This window comes from Protomyctophum parallelum (assembly GCF_964188405.1).
Source record: "Protomyctophum parallelum genome assembly, chromosome: 2".
Taxonomy (NCBI): Eukaryota; Metazoa; Chordata; class Actinopteri; order Myctophiformes; family Myctophidae; genus Protomyctophum; species Protomyctophum parallelum.
This window is the reverse complement of record NC_139699.1, coordinates 62,427,160-62,448,213: the sequence shown is the minus strand read 5'-3', so window position 1 is coordinate 62,448,213 and position 21,054 is coordinate 62,427,160. Positions and strand designations below refer to the sequence as shown.

Here is a 21,054-nt window from a genome sequence, read left to right as displayed (position 1 = left end):
AAATGGTTCTAAACCTTTTAGATTATAAAGTAAATAATTAGCTTTAACCAGAATACTTTTTAGGAGAATGATCAATACAAAAATAATACCTTAAGCATGAAATACTTTTAGAAAAATAGAAAGGAGATCCAGTCAGGAGCTTATGATGTTTTAGCCAATTCATTTTGGTTCAGAGAGCACAGAATCCCAAACAAATGTCCGAGACTTACATTATATACTGTTATGAAAACAAAACAAACTCTGACATAGGAAGTAATGTATTTTGGGTTCAGAGGTTAATACAAAAGTGAATAAGGCGACACCTATTGCCGGGAGGCCTACTTGGGAGACGTGGCATCTCACACTTCCCGGAATTCCAGGAAATGTAGTTCTCTATCGTGTTCGAGACTGGCTCTCCACTACATATTATTAAATATGTACGGGAACTGACCCCACAGGGCAGTGTTCATGGATATCTCTTTAAGACACATTACTACTATGGTGGCCCTGCCCAGATTGCCAATCAGCGGGCTATTTAAGCCCCATCTGTGCAGAGCCACTTCGATTTTTTCATTTCCACGAGCAGACGTTTCGTGTATCTCAGCAGTTTTGACACTTATTAAACAATATATATATATATATATTTAGAACATACAGCTGCGTGGCACACAGTCCGCTTACCGGAGGTAAGAAGAGAGCCGGTCGTCGTTACGACTCCTCTCAGGGCGCCGCGTAGCTCCATCGAGAAATCAAACAAAACAGCAACAGCAACAAGCTGCAGTGCCTAATCCGCTAGACAGTGGAGGAAGCCTCAGCCTGTCCGTGCGTCCGTCCCTAGTGAAACCCGACCACGTTGGGGGAAACTAGGAGACGGCGTTCGGTGTGGCCAAAGCCAAGCGCGAAGCCGACCACGTTGGCGACGCCTTGGTTCCCTGGCTGCAGAAGCGGTGAGAGAGCCGGTCGTCTCGACGACTCCTCTCAGGGCGCCGCGTAGCTCTACTGATAAAACAGCAGCAACAACAAGCTCAGTGCCGAATCCGCTAGACAGTGGAGGAAGCCTCAGTCTTGTCCGTGCGTCCGCTCCCTGGGACGGCGTTCGGTGTGGCCAAAGCCAAGTGCGAAGCCGACCACGTTGGCGATGCCTTGGTTCCCTGGCTGCAGAAGCGCTGTGAGACCCCGAGCGAAACCGACCTCGTCGGTGGACCTCCTGGTTGATCATCGCGGCTGTACACCGTTGCGGCGGGTAGCGGGGTAGAACCCAGAGGAGCTGACCTAGTCGGCGTACTCTGAGGCCATCTACAGTCGCTGATCGTTGCCGCCGCGGTCCGGCCAGACCACACGGCAGAGAGTGTAAACAAACAATTCCAGCGTGTTCCACTTCCTCATTGACAGGTTGACATGAGCGTCATAGTGTAGGAGGGATTCCCGTCAGGGACGGCTGCCCAGACTGCACTGTGCCTCATGGTTCACAAGAGGGCGGTGTGGCTCAAAGATCAGGAGACAAAAACTCCCGATGACCCACCGTGTCAGGCGCTGCAATTAAATCGCTTACTCTGTCACAATTGGTTCTGGTTAATATATACTTATATGCTTATAAGTATGATAATGGCTACAACACCACACTATGCATGTGTACTTGTAGGCCTACTGGAATGATATACAAAAGCTCCAGTGTGCTTAATGTCAGATGGTTTTGTGCTAGAGCGCCTCAGAGCGGCTGAGCAGTTTATGTACAACCTCTTCCAGAGGTCCATAACTCTGCTGGTGACACAAAACAAACTGTGGACATTGATTTGGTATGCCTTGATTCGTTTATGCAGCATTGTGAGATTCTGCAAAGGGTAGATTATGACCCCTCACGTTCAAGCAATTACTATGTGCCCACTCCCTGTTGAGCACAGTCCGAGTTAAAATATGGTGTACAATACAAGATGTATACATATATGTATATATAGGTACACATATAATAAATAATATAGGTATATGAATATATCTATATAGAGACAAGAGGAGATGGAAACAGCAGGGGTTTCTCAGGCTGCATGTGGAGCTCACATGCCCACAGAGGATGGCCATGACCAGTGTGTGTCCTGCGGGGGCCCTGGTATGAGGACCCCGCCCCCGGTACGAATGGTCTCATCCTTCCAGCTGAAGCTGGAGGGGCCATGGGGGCCTGTTTTTAGAGGCAAAAGACCAGTCGTTTCCACTGACAGACTAAAATGTCCCATAGAAATGTCATTTTTATGTGAACATGTATGCTAATTGTTTACAGCTGTGACTCTGTCTCCAAGACAATTTTTTCTCAAGGGAGATAAATAAAGACTACCTTGAACCTTGTCCCAGGTTGGCAGAGCTGGGTGAGCTAAGCTCAGGCTATAGCTCCACCTCTTTCCTGCCCTGCCTGGTATGGACAGGTCTGTAAAGAAGGATTTAGTGAAAGTTTTCTGTGAGACTACTTACGAGTGTCAGCAGCCTATTAATGCACTACAGTGTGCAGTTTAGGGAGCGAGCGTTGACTCGCCCTCTCGGGTTAGCTGTTGTCTCGTTTGAAGGTGAGACTAACAAAATTCCTTGGGGTCAGACGGCCATTAGAGCACACTATACACTACAGGGTATGGTTTATTGTTTATTGAATGGATCCCCGTTAGCTGATGCCGAGGCGACAGCTAATCTTCCTGGGGTCCATATGAAACGGACATACAAAAAGTACATGAATACATGTATTGTTGGTGTTACGCCAGCTTACACGCCTGTGATGTAGTTCGGTATTGTGGATCTGGGTTCAGTGACACAAACAGAACGTGCTGGGTCAGTCGAATGTTTCCCTTTATGTTGGGCAGTCATCATAGCGCACTATGCTGTCATATTTCTGGCGAGGCGTCAGCTCACGCGACAGTGGTGTAGTTCTGTCACAGACAGGACATGCTGTGTCTGTCCGATGTTTGGTGACACAGACATGACATGCTGGGTCTGCCAGGAAGTATGCCTGAATCTCAGCCATTGTCACACTATAGGGCGTATTGCTGACGGGGTCAGCTCATGCGTCCGTGGTGGAGTTCTGTCACAGACAGGACGTGCTGTGTCTGTCCGACGTTTGGTTGAAGGCAAATTATGCAGGCATTATAGCGCACTATACTGTCGTATTGCTGGCGGGGCGCCTGCTTACGCGACCGTGGTGTAGTTCTGTCTGTGGATCTGGTTCCCCAGTGACACAGACATGACATGCTGGGTCTGCCAGGAAGTATGCCTGAATCTCGGCCATTGGCACACTATACGGCGTATTGCTGACGGGGTCAGCTCATGCGTCCGTGGTGTAGTTTCACGGTGAAGCCGGGCTCAGTAACACAGCAGAGCGTGCTGTGGCTGTCGCGCAGAGCACACGATACAGTATACAGTGTGTCACGGCGAGCCGTTTACGCACCTGGGTGTGACTCTGCGGGGTAGAATCCGGTTACCGGTCTGAAACCACAGAGAAAGCTCTTCTCATCCAGAGAAGTCACGAAGTCATGGCTATCTAGGCGCAGCTAGCCAACACAGGGCTATTTTGTCAATGACACCGTCACCTGCTTACACGGCGCTTCGGTGACCATAAGGGCCCTGACCTTATTGAGGAGCTACAGCGACTGGCTTCATGCTTCCCAGGCAGTAGCAGCGGGTGTGGCGCCTTCGGTTTCCACAGTCCGAGCTGCAGCAGGAAGGCCGAGCTCGTCCAATGAAGCTGCCTGTTTAGCCATTGGCCTTGTTAGGCCAGGAGGTCAGTGCACTGCTCCAACAAGCTAAGAAGGCTTGTGCAGATGAACAGATGCAGGAGGTGATGGCAGGAATGCTCCATCATGAGCAACTTGCCTCAACGGCTCCTCAGGCTGCGCAACCCCAGCTAGGTTTGGCAGCTCCAGGGGCCTACGGGTCCGGTTGGAGGCCAGCCGGCGGGGTATGGCTAGATGTGCTCAGCACACCGAGCCCACTCCTCAGTCCTGACAGTTCAGGGAACCCAGCCCCCACATGCTGTCTCTCGAGACAGTGGCGGTCAATTCAGGTGGACCCCTGAGTAGGTTCCACCATGTCAAGGGTTGTATCACTCTCGAGGTCGTCCTCAGACGAGCCCTCCATCGTCGTTTCCAGCCATCCTGGTTCTCCATCTGGTCAGTTTGTTGGTACTTTGCGCTCCGGCGTCATTCTTGAGTACATCCACGTATGTTAGCGTGGGACGTCCTCGTGACCGGTGCCTGTTTGTTGGATCCCACAGCACTAGTTTGCTGGCTGGCATCTCTTGGCAGTTGAGCCAGCTGGTGCCTCCGCCCCTTAGGGCTGAGGGCGGCCACGGTGCACTGCGTCCCCCCGGCTCCCCTGAACATGCGGCCAGTGCATTATCTGTCCTTTACGGTCAGGCACTATGCAGGCGTATTGCTGACAGTGTCAGTTTACATGTATGAAACGTGTATAGTTACGCCGGTTCACACAGCAGAGTGAGTGTGAAAAGACTGTCATGGGGGAGCAGAACCACCAGAAGGGCGTATTACGGCATGGCCGTTAAGCGCCTGGGTGTAATTGTGTGGGGGAAACCGGTTATCGGAGCCACGGAGTGAGCTCCCTCCTCGTCCGGGGGTAATGGGCTATGCCGGTGACCTTGTGACACGGCGGACCACTGTCCCACACAAGGTCAACACAAGGATCACCCAGTTACTGAAGGGTGCTCGCACATTAGGTCGGCAGTCCCCCCACGGGAGGTGGTACTGTCTGCCTTGCGGCATGAGCCAATTAAGCGGGGACACTTGGGTGGCTTCTCGCAGGACAGCATTCTTGCTGTTAGCAGTGTCAGCCACAAGAATGTCCCTATGAGTGCATGAAGGATGCTGCCACTTCCTGCATGGCATTGGTTAGGTGGTGCTGGCACCAATCCCTGCATTCTTTACCATAACGGCCTGATCAGAGTACGAGCCAGTCAGCCTGTTGAGTTGCACCCTCCCCACCCTCCTAAGCAGGGTGGTGAAGCAGGATTGCAGTCACGGTTGGGCCCTGTCAGGGCCTCTAATGGGCCAAACTGTTTTAAGCAGATGGTCTCCAAGACTGGGCTCCCTCATTGGGTTGTGAAACAATCTAGCAGGCATATAGGTGGGCAGGGATGTTGGCACAATCCGTGCAGGGCCTTGTGGCCCATGCACTGATGACGAGATGTCCCTCTATCTGAGATCTGTGTGACGGACTCTGTGTCGATGCCGTCCGCATTTAGCAGGTTATACCAGTGTGGTATCCATGTGACAGCCAGCACCCTCCTCACTGAGTGGGCTGGGCTCCGCATCAGGACACGGCTTCAACAGTCTGTTGGCCTACTGTCCGAAGGGCTGACTTGAGCGGGAGTGCATGACTGCAGACTGCAGTAACCTGGTTACATTTCCCGAATGGCACCCTGGTGCTCAGAGGAGCTCAGGTTAGGGCCCCACCAGTCCTGTTTGGGGGCCAGGCCGTTAGCCCGGGAGGCTCTATGATGAGCCCCCTTAAAACCGTTTAGTCAGTGAGCCTGACATGCTGTCACTCAAGACAGCCGTATTATATAGTCACGTCTGCAAGGAGAAATGTGGGAGTTGTGAGCGCTGTCAACCCCTGACACGCTCGGCCGGGTGATGGAGTAGTTTTACACCTCGACCCAACCTTCTCCCCAAGGTTCTCTCAGGGGCACATCTCAATCAGGTGATTGAGCTCTGTCCTCTCTTTACATGCAGACGGATGAAGTGTGCAGTGGTGTATCTCTGACAGAGATCTACACAGCAGTGACATGGGCGACTCTGCCTACATTCACCCTGTCCTACCGATGGAACGTGGTGGCATCCGCTCCCCCTGTGGGAGTCGCTCCTGCGTGCTACTCAGCGGTAGGGTCACCGGCACCTTGACCGGTCAGGTCGGCCGGGCATCTGACGGGCTGGCTTGAGCAGCCCTTCACCCCGGTGGTCACTGGCCTAGCATCGTGCTGGGCCAGCTGAGCCTAGGTGGCGTCTTGCGCCTAGGCCACGAGTATTACTTACTTGGTATGAATACTGAAGTTTTGGAGCATTTTGGCGAGCACCTGTGACTCATGGCGCTCACCACTTATAGGCTCGGATGGAATTCAGGTTAAACTGCCTCGGGCTGCCGCGGGGGCAGCTGGTCTGCTTATTTCCTCGCGGTGTGTCTTAGAGAGTTCCCGTACATATTTAATAATATGTAGTGGAGAGCCAGTCTCGAACACGATAGAGAACGGAGGGTTACACTGTAACCCAGGTTCTCTGAGTGGAGAGACTGGCTCTCCACGAAAGAGCCGCTTCCGAAATTCGTGTCAATCAAGTTAATCGAAGTGGCTCTGCACAGATGGGGCTTAAATAGCCCGCTGATTGGCAATCTGGGCAGGGCCACCATAGTAGTAATGTGTCTTAAAGAGATATCCATGAACACTGCCCTGTGGGGTCAGTTCCCGTACATATTTAATAATATGTAGTGGAGAGCCAGTCTCTCCACTCAGAGAACCTGGGTTACAGTGTAACCCTCCGTTATTTAATGTCAATGTAGTTCACAAATCAAGTCAATGACAACCAGCTAACAAGTTAGTTGGAGACTGCTGTCTGCTCTGGGCGCATAGTAGTCAAGGGCAAAATAACATATTTTTCCTCAGAGGGAGGCAGACAATGCGAAACAATTATTTATCTCACGCTGGCGAGGGGAGAAGTGAAATGATATAAGTCACAGCGCCGCACCCTCTCTTATGTATTATCATTGATGTCATCATGGTTATTCGTCATGGATATACCCCTTGTTCTTCTCTATTTATGACATAATAACAGTGACGTCATCCTGTTTCTATATTCAGATACAGGTGCCAAGCATCCATATATCTCAGGCTTCGCTCACTATGTCGAAAGCATTGGAGGGTTATTTTATTGGTGTGTATCTGGACAGCGGTGCCGCCATAGTCTCCCCATTTTGGACCATTTAAAACTAAACATATTTATTTGAGGTAGCCTATATACATAGACAACCATAGACATTATATAACATACATTTAGAATTGGATACCATTTACTATAGAGGTTGGACAACAGGATGTCCAGTGTGCTCTGCAGCAAAGCTCGGATGGTGACCTACCTGCCGGGGCTCCACACACTGGTCCGCCGTGGGGCCGCAGCCAGAGCATTCTCTGCAGCGGGTTCCTCCTCTGGTTCTGACGAGCCCCATGTCTCCCTCGTCCCACCCAAGACGGTGTGGCCGGACAAGGCCATGGGACCATTTGGGCCTCTGGACCTGAGGTTCCAGCTGCCCGGTGACGTGGGTTTTGACTGCCACCTGGAAGGAATAGCAGAGCAGAAGAAGAACTCTGCCCACAGGACGGCCCCCGACTTGCTGTCTGCCCCCTCCAACAGCGAGAGGTACGAGCTTGTGCTATCCCAATTAACTGTGGAGATCCAGGGTGAAGAGATTCCTGCCTCGCAGCAGACCATAAACAGAGCAGAGCAGTACTTTGGTAACTCCAACGTGGAGTGTGCTATACAGTCCTGTCCTGAGCTGCTAAAGGAAGAATTCGAATTGAAGTTTCCTGAGGCCTCCTCATTCGGTGAAATGTTGGTTGTCACGGTAACCCAAAGAGCTCAAAACGATACGTCCGTTTGGACTGAAGATGTAGACAAAGAGCGCGAAGAGATGCTGGACAGGTTTATTGCCGGAGCAAAGGAGATCTGCTATGCACTGCATGCAGAAGGCTTCTGGGCCGACTTCATTGATCCGTCGTCAGGCCTAGCGTTCTTCGGCTCTCACACCAACAACAACACACCGTTGGAGCCAGGCGACCGTTATCGTCACCTGGGCTTTCGGATCGAGGACCTGGGCTTCTGCAAAGTGATCCGGCACACGCTGTGGGGAACACGTGTGTTTGTGGGGACAATGTTCACAGACGCACCTGCCAACAGTGTTTGGTTATGGATAAAGGGGTTTGTTACTCAGTGATGTACTGTGAGTTATCGCTTCCATTTAATTGAACCCGATCATCCTATAGGAACTACCACGCACGCGCACACACACACGCACACACACACACACACACACACCTGACCTCCATGTGTTCCACAACAGAGCTTTATCTTTGGGTACTGATTGATTGAACAGTCTCCTGTATTTAATGGATTGTTTACCGGTGTCAAATATAACGTGCTAATCTGCCAATCACAATGGAGCTTAGATGCAGAGCAGAAGGCTTTGTCGCTCATACACACATACGCACCTACATCTCATAAACACAATACACAAACAGACATAAGCACACAATCAAACACTATGCAGTCAGCTAGAACGCAGTCAGCTAGAAAATTGTTTGTTGATTTAGCACATGTGTACAAGTAAAGGAGACAGAGAGACTGAGTGACATTGAGGGGAATTGAAAAGACCCCATCGCACTAGCCCCCCATATGTGCCCTCTCCCTACGCTCATTCTGTAGCTCCGAGATGAGGTCACACACTGGGCCCCTCCCACCGCGTTTCAGAAGCGGCGCAAGTTTCCGCAATACACGTTTCTTATCCTTACCCCACAATGAATCCAAAACGTGAAGGGGCAGAAAGGGTTTACACTAATTCAACCTTAACAACACCCAAGAACTTGCCATTTGAACCAAGGCTTTACGTCCCGTATATTGTCAGTCGCTTCCATGTTTTTCAAGGAAGTTGAAAAGCTTTAGCGCCTCCCCGGCGCCTCCCCTGGTCGAAAATTTCCAACTGACTCAGTTCACTCGACATGCACGCGCACACGCACAACTTCCTTGATAAACATGGAAGCGACTGACAATATACTGGATGGAAAGGCTCGGTTCAAATGGCGAGTTGGATTTTCTTGGGCGTTGTTATGGTTGAATTATAGGGAGGGGGCACATATGGGGCTACCATCGCACATGTGCAGTTGGGCACGTATGCTGCCCGGCTACAAGGCCTTCTGAATGTAAAGTGAATCCTCACATTCAACAATCATCATTATGTAGCAAATTCTGTTTTACTTCATTTCATTTTTTCATTTAATTTCAATCTGCCCAAATATGAACGTAATATCAGTGATGTCACACTTACACCACAATGACTACATATGGATATCTATAATCTACATCACAGGCGATGTCATGCCAGATCAGCCATCAGCCTAAGACCATGCTGATCATTCATAGCTGTCTTGCACCACACACCCTTGGCTACCCACCGCTATAGTAACAGTCTGGACTGCATTTCCCCGCTTCACAGTTAACAGGAAGGGTCTAGACGGCATCACTGCCTCACAAACTCAAGTAGAAAACCGTGTTCCAACCCTTACACCTTGACGCAGCTTTGAACACCAATCAGGATGTCGGCCATTTTCAACTTCCAGTCCCTGCTAACGGTGGTTCTTCTGCTCATATGCACCTGTGCCTACTTCAGAGCAATGGCCCCAAGCCTGCTGGACAACAATAAGTCTGGCTTTCTAGGGGTTTTCTGGAAATGTGCCAGAATAGGCGAGCGGAAGAGTCCGTGGGTGGCCTGCTGTTGTCTCATTATGGCGTTCAGCATACTGTTTATACAGTAGCCATCCACAAAGGATGAGAGAGAACCAGACTACAAAGAGCAAGACAAGAATACGGACCTCCCCCAGCAATACATGTCAAAGTCTTCCCTGAGCAAGACACCCACTTTTTCTCAACGTTGGGACCACCAGCAGTCCAAATGGAACATTTACAGCTGGGTGAAGACGAAACAGAGTTTCCCACAAGACTAATAAAGGTTCCTTCTTGGAGCCTTCTTGGAGGCACAACAGAAACGTCACTGCAGCTGTTTCTATAGAAATAGATGGTGTAACAAGACACGGTTCAATAACAGCATGTTTTCCATGTGGATCATGACATCCCAGCTGGCATCTTCAGGTCATCATCGTCAGGAGTTGCTGCCAATGGAAGTCTTGTTGTTTTTCTTTCCGCATCATGATTACATTTGTAGACCTATTGAATTATTATTAGAATAATTAAAGAAATACAAAATGTATATCATTTCTGCCTCGAGTATAATAGTCCACCATGTACGTTCAGTATTTTTGATGGAATTGTGCACTTTACGATACAAGCATTTCGCACACAGTTAGAGCATGCTATAAGGAAACATTTTGGCTATAGGGCCATTGCAGACTTCCAAAATGGCCACCACCTGCTGTTATTTTACCAATTCAGGTTCTAGACCACCTAGGATCTTGATTCTGGTGATTGTCAAGGATGAGGAATACAGTGGTACTATTAACATCTGTCCATGTGACCATGGAAGACCATTTTCAATAGCCACCACCTTCTGTTATTTGACGAAATAGTTCTAGACCACATAGGATCTTGATTCTGGTAACTAATCCTACATTTTCAAGGATGAGCTCTCAAGGATGATGAGTTTTATTCATGAGGGTTTATTTACGTTTGGGTTGCTAACCGAGGTGGGCTTTCTGAACTTTTACTTGTCATTTTCAGGCACAGTGTTTGAGACTTGCCTCTCATGACATCGTTGCTGCGGCAGTGGCACACTCTGGGTCTCTGGGGCATTGTATATTGGTGGCCTCCTTCCAGTGTTTCTCCACACTCCAGCTCTGTGTTCTGGGCTCTGTTAGTCAACATAAATTGTCTTGGCTGGAGGTTGCATTCCAGGGCTCTGGCTGGGCTCTGCAGGGTCCTGCCCAGTCATGTGCAGATGGCTGCTGGCCCACCTGGAGGCCCCAAGCTCACTTGCTCGGTTGATGTGATTAGGTGGGGTGGTCTGCCCCAATCAGGATGAGGGGTTTGACCCTTTCAAACTGTTGTAGCGGCAGTCTGGCCAAGTTTCTGTATTTTGTTTTGATGCTAGATAGAGGATATGATTGCTCACCCAGCCCCAGGTGACTTGTGAAGGCTTTTTCGATTTGGTAACATTGTTTGGCTGACATGCTGGGGACACAAAAAACGACACTGATGACCCATTCAGTGTCTGCACATCCTGCCTGATAGTTCTGAGGGCGGATCGTCAGGTGTTCTGTTGAGGCAAAGTCTTTCCACTGCAGCGAGAAGAAGCATTGTGCGTTCTAACCCATCGTCAAGAAGGGAATAAGTGAGGAAGTGTTCACTTGTGCCCAGGATAGGTAAGACCCTAGCTGTTATTAAACATCATTAGGATAGAGAGAAAAACAGAACAGCCATTGCTTTAGCTTTACCCAAACACCTGCTGAACTGAGTCATCACAAACTCTAGTGAAAGTAAAGCTGAGCCTCAAAAACACCACAACTGCATAATAGCATTTTCAACAACATGTAGGCCTACAATGTAAATGAAATCATTAAATCTGTGCCATGCTAGTGGCAACAGATGAACAGAAACATTTGGTAGGGCACTCTCCCTTACCATTATGCTCTCCTTTTTGTTACTATTTCCCTGCTGGACTGCTGGTGTTTCAGGAGGTGAAACAGCATGGTGAGTTCTAATTATGGCTGTGGGTTGTGGCTCATTAATAACAGTGCAGCATTGCTCTGCTTCATGACCAGGAGACAGAATCTGTTCCCCTTTGCATAGATTCTCATTAGAGACACTCCCGGGTCCTCATCAAAGGCCCCTCTCTGCCTGTCTCCCTCTCTCCCTCCCTCATACTCTAATTCTGTTCCCCTCCCTTCTCCCATCGTTTTGCCTCTTTCCCCAGCACACAGCTCCCTATAGCTGTGGGAAACACTTAACAAACACACCAGCAAAACACTCCCTCGGATTCTAACTTCTCACCGTTTTGCCATCGCCGCAGAAACATCACAGGAACTCTGTTCTTTTCTGAAGTTCCTTGTCCTGACAAATTCAGTGACACATTTTCAGTGTTGGGATAATTGATCTGTACTGTACAGCACAAAATGCACAGTGTCTACATCCAGAGGTCCCTTTGCTTATGTTATGTCCGTTTATAATACTAACCCGTGCTGTGGGTTAAAACTCAGCCGTGGCTCCCGTCTTGTGCGGGTTAAAAGAAAACTAACCTGTGACTCCCAACATGTGTGGCAGGTTACAACTTACCCCGTGGCAAGTTCAAACTAACCCGTGGCTTCCTGTGAGGTTAGGTTTTGGGTAGGGTGTCGGATTAACACATTCACCCACAAATGTCACGGCAGGTTTGGAGACAATCAGAGGAGAGTTGCAGGAGAAAAGCTCGCATGACTTCTGATTTCACAGAACATTTACACATTTTACAGAGATAAAATCAACATTTAGAATTGGATTGGACACAGGGACCTCTTACAATGAGTGAATCAGTCATAAATATCCATCTGGCAAATATTCATTCTCGGAAGGAGATGAATGACCTTCTTGTTGCCGAGGTCACCAGAGTCAATCAGGAGGAGCTCAGAGTGAAGTCTGTACTCCGTAGCACAGGGGCGGTGGACAACCTGGGAGGGTGTTGCAAGCCGAGCAATCAACTAGGCAGTTTCCTCATTAGAGCGACCTATACAACATGCTCCCGAGCCCTCGAAATCTCCATCAGTGGACAGAGAAATCCTGTGACTTCTGCGGGACCATCAATGCCGCTCTCCCACACATCTCAGCTCACTATCCTCCAAGCTGTTATACACCAAGGGCGGAGTGGGAGATGGGAGTCGATGTGGGTAGACAGCTCCAGTTCCCACGGGAAACCACAGCACCTGGTCTTAAAGGACCTCTAGTTTGATACGCATTAGACCACGTACACCCATTTGACGTAGATAATAGCTTCATCAAAGCATCATGGGGATAGGCTACCTCTGTCATTTAGGGCTACGTACAGTATGTGGATGAACTCTCTCCCCCCTCTCTCTCTCTCTCTATTGTTCGTTGTCTCTCTCTTCTGGCACAGAGCAGCGTGAAGGCCTCGCTGATGACTCCATATCCTTGGGTTTACATATAGGGGTGGGAATAAAGTCAATGTTCAAACTATCTTGTGGTCTGCAGAAACGGTTTCTCTGGCAACTAGGTTGCTCCTATACGGCATATACTTATTCATTTCTAACGTGCCTTTTTCCGCCGTATCAGCTGTTCCTGAGAGGACAGGCTGTGCATCATTAGGGAGTCAATAAGTGCAACCTACACAACTCTATATATTTATGTGTACATAAACTACATTATGGTGAGCTACAGTATATATGGTCGCTTTAGTCCCACTCTCTCAGGTCTCTGGAGGTACCATTAAAAAAACACATACTATAGGCTCCCTGCCTCTTGTCAACAGGCTGGTGCTTGACCTCAATTTACAGTATATGCGTTATTTTAGTAATTCACACATTGTGTTGTCATATCACACAGGTTTGTACATAATTAGAGGAGTATGGTAGTTTATACGTTCTTATAGGAGTTATACTGCATTGTTTTCAGGTCCGTTGTGGAACAGACTGGCTGACAGGGTGCTTTTTAAGTGCATGCGCACGTCGCACACAGGCAAGCGAGGCTCGTCCAAGAGGCTGCTTGTAATTGAATATAGCAGCTTTTTAACTCCAATGCAATGAAAGCCTGACTGCCCCTTTTGTGTGCGTGTGTTCATGTGTGTGCGTGTGTGCATTGGTGTGTGAATAAGGGGGCTTTTGGAGGCATACATGTTTAACCTGTGGAATAATCACATGTCAGAAACTGCGGACGCAGAATGGAAATTCTTTCCTCTACTACTTTATTTTCATGATCCACTTACCAAGCATCAGACTCTGAGGAAGGGGGGATTGGGTACAGGGGAGGTTAGGGGTGTGGTGGCCGTGCATGGTCTTAATTGGCCGAGCTGATGGCAACAGGCGTAAAGCTGTAAGCGTGTGAGGCGTATATGGCAGACTGGGGCCAGCTCCCAGGTGAGAACACACTGCTGGAGGAGCTTTAGGAGTCTCAGAGCAATTTCCTGTGAATGGGGAGAGAGAGAGAGGGAGAGAGAGAGAGAGAGCGAGAGAGAGAGAGAGAGAGAGAGAGAGAGAGAGAGAGAGAGAGAGAGAGAGAGAGAGAGAGAGAGAGAGGGAGGGGGGGGGGGGGGGTAAGGAATAAAGGATAGTTGACTGTGTTCTCTGGCATCTCTTCCTTTCCCTTTCTTATCCTCTCTCCTCTTTTCTCTCAACTAAGTGCAATTAGCTCTCTTCTCGTTTCCTCTCTCTGTTTCTATTCTCTCTCACCAACACAGTGAGTCAATCTAAATAGGTTACATTATGAGACACACAATCCCCCCCAATTACCTCATCTAAATCTTTTCTTTCTTTCTTTCTTTCTTTCTTTCTTTCTTTCTTTCTTTCTTTCTTTCTTTCTTTCTTTCTTTCTTTCTTGCTGCTGTATGTGTGATGTGTGTGGTTGGATGTGGTGAGGCCCGACAGTATCCAGTGTATGAGGAGGAGCTTTTTATAATGCTTGAACGTCTCCTGTCACTCAGCACATTGTTGGATTGTTGAGAGAGCCGCACTCTCTGATAACATCACAAACGATCTGCCAGCAAAGGCATGAAACAGCCACTGATCAAGCTCAGTTTGGTCCTCTTCAACAGCCATTGACACACCTGCCAGTATCTTGTCAGAGGCCATTTGTAATTCTTGAAGCACGGTGAGGAGAGAACTCAAACCCTTGTGGAGCAAGAGGAGGGAGTAAGGATTAAAGGTGAAGGAACAAGCAAAACAACAAGCAGAGCAACTTAACAACGTAAGAACACGATAAGAAAAACACTAAATTGACAGTACCGGTTTAGATTGCGAATAAAAACAGTTAATGCCTGTTTTAAGTGTCTTGAGGGGACAATGAAAGGGGGGGGGGGGGGGGGGGGGCATAAGGGAGGGAAGATTCTCTCTCTCTCTCTCTCTCTCACATAGTTGAACTTGATTCAACCCATCCCGACACAAACACTCAGGAAAGGAAAACATTGAGTGTTAAATTGTTTTAAAAGAATAGTATCATTTGTTTGGCATTGTTGTAACCTTTGTTTTCTGTCTTCAAAGGTTTACACATGATTATTGAACCGACCGATTATTGAACCGACCAATCAGACCACCTGTTATACTTCTTGGTCCGCGGGTCGACCAGCATGTCTGGGATCCCCAGACAGGGTGGAGGGTGCGGAGGACTTAGGGTCGGCATAGGCCGAAGCCGGCTTCGCAAAGGCCGCACACATTGTTGTTGCCGTTTTAAAAGTTCAATTCGGTATGTTAAGTAGTAACCACGACAAACGTTTTGTTGAATGTTAGCTAGACAGCGAAGAGACGCAGCCTTATCCACTTTTGGACGACTGGTTCAAATTTGGCACATACCAGTTAATGGCCAAATATAGGCGATGTAGAAAAAGGAGGCTGTCAATGCCTAGTGGGTCAGTTTTGGCACATGCCAAGGTAGGACTGGAAGTACTTTGGCGCCATCAATGTATCATCATCATGTAAGCCAGTGTAAGACTTAATATATACATACATAGTCTGGATTTTCGGTGGTTAGGTGACTACAACATGACGTCACGAGCTGCGGTGAAGACCAAACCACCGCCACCGCTCCAGCCCTTCTCTCTGTTTTTACTCACCACCGCTCAACGTTATTTCAGCTCCGGTGGTCAGCTCACCACCGGAGCGGTGGTCACCTCACCACCGAAAAACCAGACTATGAATAGGCCTTTACTGCCCAAATCTGAAATTAGTTGTGCTAAAATAAAAATACACACCAGCTAACTCGATGACTCAACTATAGAAATATTGAAGTAGATTACGTTTGACCTTACTTTTGTCTGAGATATTTGGCAATGTCTGTTTAAGACAAATTTGATACACTAAGGGACCATAGGCCCTTCGGGCTAGGCCCAAAATGTGGGACTTTATACTATAGCGCTCCAGCTGCACAAAAAAAAAAAAACATTTAAAAGGTTTCACTCTGACTTTGGACTGCGTCAGGCACATGAGCATTTGCGCCTGTCGTAGACATGCGCAGAGCAAGTTCAGTCAGGGAACCTCAGTCAGCGCGCCGGCCGTTAATTGGGCCACCGCAGCATCAGGCTCTCATCCACATGATTCACTCAGCCAATCACACGCTCACCCCATCTCATACCGGCTACTTGAACCAGAGGTTTGCATTCCTCTGCCTTCTTGCTTGCTTACTGCTGTTGTATCAGCGTGCTGCTGTCATACAACCTGCGCTCAATTCTGCTTGCTTATACTGCTGTTGTATCAGCGTGCTGCTGTCATACAACCTGCGCTCAATTCTGCTTGCTTACTGCTGTTGTATCAGCGTGCTGCTGTCATACATCCTGCGCTCAATTCTGCTGCTGCTGCCTTTTTGTATACTGCGTGCTGCTGTATACAAAGTGCTCACCCACCTCCACCCCAGCTACCACCTGTCGTTTTGGATCTACTGTTTAGGTACGGGGGATTCAGAGTCCCTATATGGTCGGGACTGATGCGCTTGACCTGAGTTCCTAAAAAGCAGATCCAATATATCGCCAAACCATAATAAATATATTGCATTGATTATCTTATATTCAATAAATATATATATAATACATCCTCCTTGAGTTGTCTGACTGAACCATTACTTGAGGCAACTAAATTGACCCTATGGGAGCCAACCCAGGGCAAAGCCATGGGAGGGGAAAGAAGCGTACCACCTATGTAGACGTGCTGCGGCGCGACAGCTTGGCTGACAACACTTCAGAGCTCAAGAACCTGATGTTGGATAGGAATTTGTGGAGGAGGAATCCCGAGTTGGTGTTGGCTATAGACCTCACTCTCGCAGCAACTGACTTTGTTGCTGTGTATTCCATTCATGTCCTTTTTGATAGTTTTTTTGATAAGAAGGTTATTTTCATTTCATTTGTCAAGCTGATTGGAAGTAAACCACAAGTACACAGTCCACACTACAGGAAGCCCTGATTGAGACTGTTCATCCTGATTCACCCTGCAGCTATAGGTGCTAGAAGCAGACTGAGAACTGATTAGCATACGAACAAACTGAGCAGTGAAACATCCATCTCGCTCCAGGAGCCCTATCTCCTTCATTTTGGGATTTAGTATTGTGTAAGAGGCATTCCCCTAAATCCTTAAAACACCTCCGCTATACCCATTACATTATGCATAGGTGTGGCGTACGATGGAGCCCTAGGTCTACTAGCCAGGATAATAAATCTACCCAAATCTTCTCACTGCAAATACCCTAAATTGGCCTTAATCCAAGATGGCCCCATTGATAACCTATTAAGGCAATATTTTCTAAATTTCATTATGCTTTAAGTAGCATGTGACGTGTCAAACTAGGGGGTTTTCATGATTCTGAATTAATTCCAAGCATTAGTTTTGCATAAAAGTATAGAGTCAGAGTATAGGCAAATTAGGCATGGTAACGCCCAGCCTGCCTCTGATTGGCCTATACCGACACTGCCCGTCTTGACTGTCCCCTAGTTTGACATGTCACATGCTACTGAAAGCATAATGAAATTTAGAAAATATTGCCTTATAATAGGTTGTCAATGGTGACATCTTGGATTAAGGCAAATTTAGGGTATTTTCAGTGAGCAGATTAGGGTAGATTTTTTATCCTGGCTAGTAGACCTAATGTCAGTTGAGAAACAAAATAAAGCAATTTATTCCAACCTCTGCCATTTCATTATTGGACTAAAAAGAATCCGATCATCAATAAAATATAAATTCTTAAACAAATATGGATTATTAAAAGGTTTGATGCCACATGAAACGATGGATTTTCTCAGTCTATTAGTTATTGTTACATGGATTCTAGATTTATTTTTAGTTACCCATCTGATTTATTTTGGACAGATCTGAGTGAAGCAGTTTGCTATGCACCCACGCAGAGGTGGACAGAGTACTCGACCCCAGTGCTTGAGTAAGAGTACAAACACGACCTGTTCAGATTTACACTGTACCTTTTTTGATACAATGCAGAAGGTAAGAATTGGTTGTGCCGACCGTCCCCTCTATTTTTTTCTTTATTGATTTTTTAAGGGATAGAAAGTAGGCTGACAGGAAACGGGAGAGAGATGGGGGGATGACATGCGGTAAAGGCCGTGTCGGGTCTGGGAGTCGAACCCGCGGCACACCGCGACTGGATCACCAGTCCGGTGCCCAGACCGTTACGCTACGGCCTGGGCCCGACCGTCCCCTCTTAACCACAGTTTGAACACTGAGCGAGATAATTAAGCCCTGCTGCCTGGCGAGCTGATCGGGAAGCCACAGACACGGCTAGTGTGAGAGCAGAAGTGGGGTTAGAAACAAAAATCACATTTGTGTGAAGGGTTAGGCTTTCACATGACGTCACAGGGGGCATGCTGATGTTCGGGGGGCCTGTTTTTTGGTGGGGTTTCCCTTTAATAAGACAAACATTAAAAGTCCATAGACTTAAGGCCTATTCATAGTCTGGATTTTCGGTGGTGAGCTGACCACCCTGACCAGCGCGAAATAACGTTGAGCGGTGGTGAGTAAAAACAGAGAGAAGGGCTGGAGCGGTGGCGGTGGTCTTCACCGCGGCTCTGACGTCATGTTGTAGTTCCGTGGTCACCTCACCACCGAAAATCCAGACTATGTATGAGCCTTCAGCCTCCACATATAATGATGATATCATGTCTGAAAGCCAGACATTGATTTGAGGGTAACCTCAGAAAACAAACAACCTAAGTAAGGTACAAATCCTCATAATCTGTACTTAAGTACAGTAGGCCTACGTACAGTCCTATACCTATCTCAAACCTAATCTCCCACGGGGCAGCACACCTAAACCTATAACCTTAACCCGCTCCCAACGCACACCCCTCACGAACCATAATCCAGTAGTTTCAACGCAACCCTCACCAACCTTAATCCAGTAGTCTTAACGCACCCCTCACCAACCTTAATCCGGTAGTCTTAACGCACCCCTCACCAACCTAAATCCAGTAGTCTTAACGCACCCCTCACCAACCTTAATCCGGTAGTCTTAACGCACCCCTCACCAACCTAAATCCAGTAGTCTTAATGCACCCCTCACCAACCATAATCCAGTAGTTTTAACGCACCCATCACCAACCTTAATCCAGTAGTCTTAACGCACCCCTCACCAACCTAAATCCAGTAGTCTTAACGCACCCCTCACCAACCTAAATCCAGTAGTCTTAACGCACCCCTCACCAACCTAAATCCAGTAGTCTTAACGCACCCCTCACCAACCTAAATCCAGTAGTCTTAACGCACCCCTCACCAACCTAAATCCAGTAGTCTTAACGCACCCCTCACCAACCTAAATCCAGTCGGACCAATGCTATGTCTAACCAAAGTGCCTCCCGTATAGGACTACTGTACATTTTGCAACCCATGAATAGCTGCTGAGCTGGTTTACTGCGGACAGAGCATGAGCGGCGATACCGTTTTCTGACATTGGTTGTTTCAGTCTAATAGAGGCTACTGTCCAATTCTCACGTCCACCAGACAGACTGAGAGTGGGAACAAATGAATCCCATCATGCTCTGCTCAGCGGTGGCTCTCTCTCGAATTCTCTTGAATTGTGAATTGTCAGCATGCGCTGTGATGAGCTTTCTGTCACTAGTGGCTGAGCAGAGACGAAACAGAGATGTGCAGTGTTTTAAAAGGACTGGTGCAGGTCTATAGAAACCTCATGAGGAAATATGACAACAGATTTCATTGCCTGCTATTTGTTAATGAAAAAGTCTTCAATAATGCTTAAATTTCCTAGAGTTTGATTGCCAGTAGTAAAATCATTCGCAGAGAAATGTGTGATGTGAGTGGTGACTTTCTTCATCTCATTTAAAGGTATATTCAGTGATTTCACTTAATTCAAATATCACTTATTTTTTTGTTTTGTTGTGATAATCCTCCCTACTATAGAGTGTGCTGACCATATAAGGAGTTCCTCCCTGTCCCCAGTTAACCCCTGGGGGTCAAAAAACCTTAGGTTTCGTTTTTGACTCTCTATCCTGATTGGACGAAAGGCTGGGTCCCACAGCCAAAAACGAAACCTAAGGTTTTTTGAGTGAAATCACTGAATATACCTTTAAATATATAAACTTCGAAATTAGGCCTACTTCAGCATCAAAGAAATTAAATTGCCATATATATATATATATATATATATATATATATATATTTGATTGATTGAAGTATTTATTAACAATTACGGTAACACTTTACAATAACAACCCGTTATAAAGCATTTATAAACATGTATAGATGTTTGTAGATGAGTAATAATCATGAACAATCATTGTTGACATCCGTAAATGTATACCTAAACATTTATAACTATGTTTAAACATCATTTATACGTTATTAGTAAGGTATTAGTAAGTAGTAAACTATTCACATAGTTATAAATGTTTAGGTAAACATTTACGGATGTCAACAAACAGTCTGTTCATGATTATTACTCATCTACAAACTGCTTATTAATGTTTATAAATGCTTTATAACAGGTCGTTATTGTAAAGTGTTACCACAATTACAGTACATTTCAAGTACAACTCAATACAAAAGCTGTCAAGACCATAAAGTATTACACTTGTTTACAAGAGGGTCCACCATTTTCAATTCATCATAACATTTAGAGACGTACAAATATACCCTTCTATATAGCCAAAACAAACAGGAAATCATCATAGAGGAGGTAACAAGGGAAAACATATATACAGTGAGGGGAAAAAGGGGTGGGTGGGAGATTCAGAATTTACGGGGGCCAGTTTCAAAGTGCAGCTGTCCGTAGGTGCCCTTTGAGAGAGGTTTTGAAGGAGTCAAGGGATTTGCATGTCTTAATGACTGTTGGTAGAGTGTTCCACATTTGTGTGGCATAGGAGCGAAATTAATTTAGTCCCTTGTTTGTGCTGAATCTGGGTTTGTTGAATGGTTTGTTGGTGTTGTGGGTGTGGACTTCGTTGACATTAAGGAAGTATTTAGACAGGTACATGGGTATCTTGGTGAAGTAGCGAATCTTGTGGACCAGACCCATTGCAAGATGCTGTACTCTGTCGTCAACCCTAAGCCATTCCAGCCTGTCAAAATGGGCAGGGGTGAGGTGGGTTCAGGGAGTGAGGCCAAGTAGTAGGCCTAACCTGTTTTACTCCTGTACAAGGAGGTGCATGCATAGTCAAAGAAACCTATAG

General features: G+C 47.2%; 2 protein-coding genes across 2 annotated transcripts; both read left to right on the top strand.

Annotated features, from left to right (window-relative positions):
* Positions 1-7,050: 7,050 nt before the first annotated feature.
* On the top strand, positions 7,051-7,947 carry LOC310854733 (cobalamin trafficking protein CblD-like; the record flags this gene model as incomplete). The annotated part of the gene is made up of 1 exon (XM_083759406.1): positions 7,051-7,947. The coding sequence occupies one exon, from the start codon at positions 7,051-7,053 to the stop codon at positions 7,945-7,947; it is 897 nt and encodes a 298-aa protein (XP_083615532.1).
* A 1,375-nt stretch (positions 7,948-9,322) lies between these two features.
* Positions 9,323-9,541, top strand: LOC310855118 (protein kish-A-like; the record flags this gene model as incomplete). The annotated part of the gene is made up of 1 exon (XM_083760009.1): positions 9,323-9,541. The coding sequence occupies one exon, from the start codon at positions 9,323-9,325 to the stop codon at positions 9,539-9,541; it is 219 nt and encodes a 72-aa protein (XP_083616135.1).
* Between the last annotated feature and the right edge of the window lie 11,513 nt (positions 9,542-21,054).